At 48.4% G+C, this 9,070-nt stretch overlaps 1 protein-coding gene across 2 annotated transcripts in view; it reads left to right on the top strand.

The window, feature by feature from the left end:
* The first annotated feature begins 1,442 nt into the window (after positions 1-1,442).
* The window catches only part of emc2 (ER membrane protein complex subunit 2), a 29,147-nt gene continuing 21,519 nt past the window's right edge, over positions 1,443-9,070 (top strand). Inside the window, exons 1-4 of one of the 2 annotated variants that reach the window (XM_084445033.1) lie at positions 1,443-1,542; positions 2,477-2,590; positions 6,370-6,434; positions 7,663-7,748. In XM_084445033.1, coding sequence (XP_084301159.1) covers positions 1,503-1,542; positions 2,477-2,590; positions 6,370-6,434; positions 7,663-7,748 — 305 coding nt within the window. In that variant the 5' untranslated portion in view covers positions 1,443-1,502. Of the gene's footprint in view, positions 1,543-1,755; positions 1,775-2,476; positions 2,591-6,369; positions 6,435-7,662; positions 7,749-9,070 lie in introns of those variants that run through there. The other variant, XM_084445034.1, reaches the window with a different exon arrangement.

Here is a 9,070-nt window from a genome sequence, read left to right as displayed (position 1 = left end):
GGCATTGACAGGTGATATTGACATTTCATTGGCTCCTCACATTTGTGTACTGGCTTGAGAGTGTAGGCTCCGTCTGGAAACCAGACAGGCTAGGGGTCTACTCTAGGCTCTGTGCAAGTAGTTTGTGTTGCACCCACCTCAACAAGTTCCTCTCCCCCAAGGAGGTCCTCAACCTTGCAACATCTAACCGCCCCACCACATGCTCCCTAGACCCTGTTCCCTCGACTCTTCTTCAGTCTGTTGCACCCGAACTCTTTCCATTCCTAACCCACTTCATCAACGCATCTCTTGTATCAGGATGCTTTCCCTCTGCTTTCAAGACTGCCAGAGTCCTGAAGAAACCATCTCTCGATCCCTCTGATAAAAAAATTACAGACCGGTTTCCCAGTATTCGCCCTTTCCTCACTGATGAAATTGTGCAGGTGCTCATCCAGGCCCTGGTCATCTCCCGCCTGGACTACTGCAACTCCCTCCTTGCTGGGGGCCTGGCATCAGCCATTAAACCCCTGGAACTTGTCCAGAAAGCTGCTGCTTGCCTGGTGTTCAACCACCCTATGTTCTCCCACACAACTTCCCTTCTCCGTTCCCTACACTAACTTCCGGTAGCGGATCGCATCCAGTTTAAAACTCTGGCACAAGCCTACAGGGCAATGAAAAGAACAGCCCCCTCCTATCTCCAGGCCATAGTCAAATCCTATGCCCCCTCCCGACCGCTACACTCTGCTACCTCGGGACGACTGGTTGCCCCGTCACTCCGAGGCCCCTGCAGTCGATCAACACAGTCACAGCTCTTCTCTGTCCTGGCCCCGCAGTGGTGGAACGAACTGCCCACTGACATCAGGACAGCAGAGTCATCGCAGGCTCAAAACTCATCTCTTCAAGAAGTAGGCTACTACAACGATCCACCCTCTTAAGCACCTATTGTATTTTAGATTGCTATTCTTGCACTTTGCCTTCAGTACTATATTATGCTCTTAGTCACTTGTTTTAGAAAGGAGATGCACTTGTGAGTTTTGGCAAGTAGTAGTACATTGGATTTTCCTACATTAAATGCAATTATTGTTAGTCGCTTTGGATAAAAGCATCTGCTAAATGACTGTAATGTAAACAAGTGCATATCGTTGTAGAGGAGTGTGTAACATAGACAGACCACTGGGTTCCACAGAGGCCCCTGTGGGGAAAAACAGAGACTGGTGTAGCCTGAAATTTCCGTACAACTCAACCTACTTCTGAAGACAATGTTTAGACAAAAACCCAACTCAAATTAACTTGAAAGTATTTACAGCCAGCTTTAGAACAAACTAAATCACAAACCTACACCTCAGAGCTAAACTAAAGAGTGTTGCATTGATGTTGAAGAGCGATTGGTCAGGTAGGCTACCTCAAGTTGGGAGGGTCATGTGGTTGGATCCAGCTGGTTGGTTGGAGCACAGCAGGCAAGCCACAACCACACCATACGGCGTTACCAAGTCAACGACGTAGCTTTCTGCTGTCAAAGAAAGATGGCGTCTGTCTCAGAATTATACGATGTATCCTGGGAAGGTAAACAAAAATACATTTGAAGATGTAGCTAACGTTAGCGTTCTATACATTGCTGGCACAATTAGCTAGCGGTTCAGTAGTTATCACGGACGTAGCCTGTCTTGCTAGGCTAGGTAGCTAGCACTAACGTTAGCTAATGTCAGTTAGCTATCTAGCTAACCTACCTAGCACACAATGCTTTAGGCCTGCATCATGGTGGAGTTGTCAGTTTCGCAACAGCTCCGTCCGAAATGTTGGTAGTTAGCTGTCCCTTATGACTGTTTATCGTCATTGAAACCAGATTCGCGTTGTGTGGAAACATGGGCATGTCATGGAGCTAGCTAGCGTTAGCCTAGCCAGCCAGCGAGCTAGCTACGGTCGTTAACCGAACCTAGCTCACGTTAGCTATAACGTGAGGCTTCCGCGTGTCATCTGTGCTGATTGTCCCTGGCAGTAAAGCCAAAGATGGAGCTGTACGACAACGCTAGCATGCCATAGTAGGAGTTCCCTTTGTCTTCGTCTTACACACAAGCTAACGAACTAACGTTACTAGACTGGTAACGTTAGCTTGTTGTGCTAAAACATCGATTGGTAGCTAACGCTAGCTAGCTACTAGCTATAGCACCATCATTGATCTCCGTCCTAATCGTTTCACTCATCTGGCTTTATGACTCTTCTCTATACAACATCAGAGGTGGGAGATAGGGCTAGTTTGGTGGCAGCACAATCCGTAGTGCCGGTAGATTTTTTTTTCTGACTGTCATACCGAAAAACATCTGGGGGTAGCGTAGTAGGTCACTAGAGAGATGATCACTGATTTAGAGTTGTCTCTCTCAGCTGGTCTCATACAAGGCAAGCAGCAACAGTAGCAGGGGGATATCGTTACCGTGTGTGGGAGGCCCTAACTGTAATTGCTATGCATCATGCATTTCTTGGTGTTTCATTCTGCTCACAGATATGCGGGACAAGCTGAGGAAATGGAGAGATGAGAACTACAGAAACAGCGAGCAGATTGTGGATGTTGGGGAGGAGCTGATCAATGAGCACTCTTCTAAACTGGGAGATGATAGTAAGTCTACAGACACCACATCATCCATATTACACCAGAACCAAACAGTCATCTGTGCTTTGTGTTGTGTTTTGTTTTTGTTTTCTGGAGGTAAGTTAGTACTGGTACTGAGTGAAGCATTTGAGGTAGATTTAATGATATTGTTTCAAACAGCAGCAAAGAAGACCCATGTTAAGGCTAGCTAGACTTAACGTACCTGCCATTTTTTGGTGATCTGCTCACCAGTCAAATTCTACTGGACGAAGAAGCATGGGAGACAAGCTAGAATACTCATCAGACAGGCTGAGAACATGCCAGGCAGACACCACTAGATCCTATGCTGACAGACCGCTTTGGTTTGTGGTCTCAATAGCAGATGATTGCTAGAGGCTGATTTGGGCTTGTCACTATTGGCTGAGGTAGCCAGTGTGGCAGATGAAGGGATCTGGGAGAAGACCAGGGTCTCAGAGACGAGGGCCTTGCCCTGCATTCTGCAGTCAGCAAGCACTGAAAGCACAGGCCCAGACAACCCGGAATGTTTATCCAGCTTGAGGTCATATCTGGAGGTATGGCAGTGGATGAGTGTGGTTGTTGTATTAGTAAACTTAGTAGACTAGGCTGTCCCAGTAGAGACATGATGCTCTCAGTTTGCTCTCTTTGTGTGACAGCTACAGTATTGGCCAAGGCCAGTGGGCCTCAGCATCTATTCTGTCTGTGGCACAATGCTGCATTACATTTTTTACATTGCATTCCAGTCATATAGTTGATGATTTTATCCAAAGCGACTTAGAATAATTGCATTTAACATAGGAAATGTCAGTGTACTACTGTACTACTTGCCCGAACTCACAAGTGCATGCTTTTTTTTTTCAAACAAGTGACTAAGAGCATAATCTAGTGCTGAAGGTAAAGTGAAGATTAGCAAACTAAAAAATCGATAGATGCTTAAGAGGGAGGATCCTGGTAGTACTTCTTGAAGAGGTGAGTTTTGAGCCTGCGGTGGCTGATGGGCAGTGACTCTGCTGTCTTTACGTCAGTGGGCAATTCATTCCACAACTGTGGGGCCAGGATAGAGAAGAGCCGTGACCGTGTCGATCGGCCGCAAGGGCCTTGGAGTGATGGGGCAACCAGTCGCCCTGAGCTAGCAGAGCTTAGTGGTCGGGAAGGGGTGTAGGGCTTGACCATGGTTTGGAGGTAGGAGGGAGCTGTTCCTTTCATTGACCTGTAGGCTAGTATCCGAGTTAAAAACTGGATGCGACCTCTACAGTGCAGGATGTGTCATTACCTTGTCATTACCTCACCTTGGCTACACAAAACAATATCCTGAACGAATGGACACTGGAGTAGGCCTAATCCTCACCAGTTTGGTTCAAACCAGCCCTATGTAATAATACTGTACATATCAAAGGATCAGTCTTCTTGAACCCTGTCGCCTCTCAGCTACTCAGCTCTGTGAGACTCTGTTTCCAGCAGTCACTATGATTCATACAGCCTGTAAAGAGCAGGGTAAACACTTAACGAACCCTGCTTTTATGGAAACCAGCTTTGAACATTGGCTGTGAAACAAGATGGCAATTATCAAAACAAGAGTGGGAATCATAAAAAAGGCCAGAAAACCTCCAGGCGTTTGTTTGTGTTGGCGTATCAGCTGTCATGTTGCGTTGGACTTTTATTGTTCTTTCTGAATTAACGGTGAGAGCAACGTTTGGCAGGGTGGGCCAGGCTTGCTTGTCAACTCAAGACTGCTCTGACATTTAGCATTAATTCAATTAATTGGTGCCATTAGACAAAGCTCTTTGTCAATGTCTTATACTGTTATACAACAGAGTGATTGAGTAAACATTTCAATAAACATTTAATCATTATTGCAAACCACTGAGTAAAACGTGTTAGGAGAGATGATAGACTTTGTGAGTAAAGCGTCACAATGGGGCTAGATTGGGCTTGGCTAGGGTGGGATAGGTTTGGGTGGGTTAGGTTAGATTAAGCTAGATTAAGCTAGGCTTGGATTGAGTAGACCAGGCTAGGGTGGGCTAGATAGGTTAGGCTTGGCTAGGCTAGGTATTACTACCTTGGATAGCTGGGTAAGTAGGTAGGTACTGTAGTACTTTCTTGATCCCCGAATTACAGTGTTTTATAGCAGCAGTATACAAGAATCGCAATCACAAATTTACCGTAGATAAGAACAAGAATCCAAATACAGTATACAGAGTGTAACAAAAAAATAAAAAGTGTAAATAATAGAATGCCTAGATTGTGCAAACATGCCTAGTAGGTAGTGTAAGATTCAAGTATCAAGATATCAAATTAGAGTCCCAGTACATAGGTAAGTGTCCTCTCCAAGAGCCATAGCATCCTCCAACTCAGGTCCATTGTGTCCAGCCAGTCAGGGGATGTATTGTATGGGGCGGCTGTAGCTCAGTTGGTAGAGCGGGTCATTCAATGATCGAAAGGTCAGTGGTTCGAATCCCAGCTCCGACTGTCCACATATCAAAGTGTCCTTGAGAAATACACCTAACCCCAAATTGCTCCCAATGAGCAGGTTAGCACTGTGCATGGCAGCTACCGCCATTGGTGTGTGAGTGTGTGTGTGAATGGGTGAATGAGAGGCCATTGTAAAGCGCTTTGAGTGCCGTTAAGGTGGAAAAGTGCTATATAAGTGCAGTCCATTTATATTATATTATTTATACAGTCTGATGGTGGTTGGTAGGAAGGACCTTCGGAAGCTCTCTGTCCTGCACCGTGGCAGAAATCAGCCTGTGGCTGAAGGTGCTCTTCTCCCTGACCAGAGTGTCATGTAGAGGGTGAGAGACATTGTCCATGATGGCCAGCATTCGTCTCTCCACCAGCACAGTCAGAGTCCCGCCTGACCGCCAGGACATAGCCTGCCCTACTGATCAGCTAGTCCATCCTGTTGTCTTGCTTTGATGCTGCTGCCCCAGCACACAGCCACTTAGAAGACGACAGTCGCTACAACAGACTAGAACACGCTCAGCATTGCTCTACATCGAAGGACCTGAGCCTCCTCAGGAAGCAGAGTCGACTCTGTCCCTTCTTTAAAATGGCCCCGGCGTTTCCTGACCATCCCAGCCTGTTGTCCAGGCGCACGCCTCAGTACTTGTATGACTGAACCACATAAACATCAATCCCCTGGCTGGAGACGGGAGTCAGCAAAGCCTTGTCCCTTCTGAAGTCCACCACCATCATGCTGGTCTCCCCTACGTTGAGCTGCAAGTGGTTCTGGGTGCACCACTCAACAAAGTCCTCCCCTAGGCCTCTGTATTCCACCTCCTGATCGTCTCTTACGCATCCAACAATAGCAGTCATGTGAGAACTTCTGCAGGTGGGATAGCAGCTATTGGACCTTCTTCATATGGTGAAGGGCAGGATTTGCAGTAGTGTATGGCATGATTAGGAGGCGAATCATACATCATGTCTGCGGGTGGGTATTTGAGCAGCAGCGATGACTATGTTAGACACGTAAGACAAGTGGAAAGGGGAAAGTGAATAGGCTATTGATATTCCGCATGTGTTTCAAATAGTCCGCAGGTCTTCCTGGCTGTCCAGACATCATTTATGTGCTGCCAGGCTATGTTTGGAAGAAGGGTGTAGCCTGTGTTCCTGTCAGACCCAGGACACTCCAAACTGTCTACATGTCAATTCATCATGTCTTTGATGCTTCATTTGACATTTTACTGGAGTGCGGGTGTGTTAAAATGGTCTTTCCTCTCTCTCTTCTCCCTCACCCTCTCTCTTTCTATCTCTCTGCCTCCCCCTCCCTCCCTCTCCTCTGTTCCCAGTCTGGATCATCTATGAGCAGGTGATGATAGCAGCGCTGGACTGCTGCCGTGATGACCTGGCCTGGGTAAGACCCTCCGACATCAGTAGTCTCTCCACACCCAGCAACCTCAAATCCATTCCTCACAGTCAAGGCTACTTAATAACCCCCTCTGCCAAATGCGAAAATATGATTTTTATTTGGCCAAGACGTATTACCCTGTCTGTACTTTGGAAAAACAATTTGCTGAGTGTTTGGAACAAGGGAGAATGTAGAAAACGACTCCAGAAGCACCACAGCGAGTGTTTGCGGAGCTGAGCCCTCCGTTTATGGAGTTCAGATGCTTTTTTCCCTGATGATTCATCTGCCAGCCCAGAGTCCTCTGGGGTTGGTTCTGGTTGTTGAAATCTGCATGGAGGCAAAACACAACTGTTCCTGCTTAGTGGGATGGTATTGAATGAAATGGTCTGTTGAAAGAAACAGGTGCCTGAGAAAGTGAGTCTCTGCAGAGACAATGAGTCACTTTCCTCCTCAACCAGGTGATTGATTGCTGCTGCTAGAATAGAAGGTTTGTATAGAGCTGTGCTTCATGGGATGGGAGGAACAGCAGAGTGGGGGTTTTGTGGGGAGTTCTACCCTGTTGCTTTCTTGAAGGATGTATTGGACAACACTGGAGTGGGTCCAGGGATCCACCGTCCTGCTACCAGGGAGAGGGGGAAGAGCCATGAGGTTAACCCTGAGGAATACTGTAGAGAGGCAGACCCTCCGTGTGATAACCCAGCCAGGTTGGACTGGTGGGTAGCCACAGAGGCAGTCTGGGAAGGCTTCTCCCATGGGCTTCTGATTCTGTCGTGGCCTCCTGATTCTGTCGTGGCTTCCTGATTCTGCGGTGACCTCGGCCATTGTGTTGATGACCTTTGACCATGGAGCCCCGCAGTGGAACACCTCTGTAGCCTCAGCCCAGGGGCTGTCTGGCTGCTGGAATGTCTAGGCTGTTATTCTACTGTATACAGTTGGTACTGCCTTTGATATCTCTGAGCCTCTCTGCAGCTGTTTATTGGCATTACGGATAGTGTTTATCAACGTCTAGTTTGTGTTTAGAGCATACAAGTGTTCTCTGTAAGGTTAGCATACAAAGAGAGGGCTTGAGTGTGTGAGCGTTCTCTGTGAGGTTAGCATGCCAGGAGGGCCTAGGTCTATGTCAATGTGCTCTGTAAGGTGACCATGTTGTTTATTAGCGCCTAGGAGTGTGTGAGCGTTCTCTGTTTAGTTTAGTCGGCCGCTGCCAACCATAACCTCGCCCGCTTCCCTACAGACCTGTCTCCAGGAGCTGAAGAGGCAGTTTCCAGGCAGCCACAGAGTCAAGCGGCTATCGGGCATGCGGCTGGAGGCACTGGAGAGGTAAGCACCAGTAACGTGTGTGTGTGTGTGTGTGTGTGTGTGTGTATGTGTGTGTGGTATGCTTATCCTGGAACACCTTCATTCATACATGGTGGGTGCTGCTGGGTAGTCCTGAGGTCCTTGGAGAGGGGTTCCCCAGGAGGATGTGGCCTGATCACCGCTACTCTGGGTGTCCCTTAATCCTCTCACGCACATACAGACACACGCACGTCGCACGCACACTCCCTCTACCTCTCCCTCTCTCTCTGCCGCTCCCTCTCTCTCTCTCTCTCTCTAACCCCGGAGGAAGTGGTCAGATCCCTGCTCTCTGGTTTGTCTATCCCTCTCTTTCTCCCTCCCTCTTTCTTCCCCAGTCCACTGTTGTGTTTTGGTCTGCGCTGACTCTGGACCTGTAAATATTGACATGTCACTACAGCTCCAGCCTCACTCCCTGCTGAGCGACACACTTCTATTCTCACATCTGCAACTCGTCCAGCGAGAGAGAGAGAGAGAGAGAGAGAGAGAGGGGGGGTGGGGGAGGAAGGAAGGGGGGAAGGGAGGGAGGGGGGGAGGAAGGAAGGGAGGGAGGGAGAGAGGGAGAGAGAGAGGGAGAGGGAGAGGGGGAGAGGGAGAGAGAGGGAGCAAGCATGAGGGAGGAAGAAAACACAGGTATTTTTGTATGTACTCGGCTGAGCCAGAGTAGGTGTAATTCTATCTGTTTACCCCTTCTCTCACGTTCTCCTCCCCTGCCCAGGCCACCGCTCTCTCTGTGCGTAAGGCCTGATGTGATAATTGAGAATGATTGCCGCTGCTCTGTCACATTAAATAAACTGCACACAGGGGCCTAATTGGCGTCAGACGGAGGTACACTGGAATAGAACACGTTCTAACAACTGGCCTGTGCCTCCCAACCCCTAACGCACACAGACACACACACCGGCTCACGCGCAGGTTCACTTACGGGCGCACAGGTTCACTCACAGGCGCGCACGCTAGCATGTGCGCACACACACACACACAGGCTCACACACAGGCCTCCACACAAACACAGGGTCACACACACACAAACACATGCAAGCATACAGAGACATACACACACACACACGCGCACACAACACAAGCCTACGCGCGCACACGCACACACACAACACAAGCCTACACACACACACACACACACACACCCACTCACAAACACACACACACACACACACACACACACACACACACACACACACACACACACACACACACACGTAAACACTTAACTTACAAACACATCTGAGTAAATAAAGCAAATCAAAGTGGCTTGTGGGGGGCAGCCTGGTGCCATCTGAGGTCTGCCA

This window comes from Borostomias antarcticus (assembly GCF_949987555.1).
Source record: "Borostomias antarcticus genome assembly, chromosome: 10".
NCBI lineage: Eukaryota > Metazoa > Chordata > Actinopteri > Stomiiformes > Stomiidae > Borostomias > Borostomias antarcticus.
Note: the sequence above shows the minus strand (reverse complement) of the source record. Positions and strands in the feature narration are given on the sequence as shown.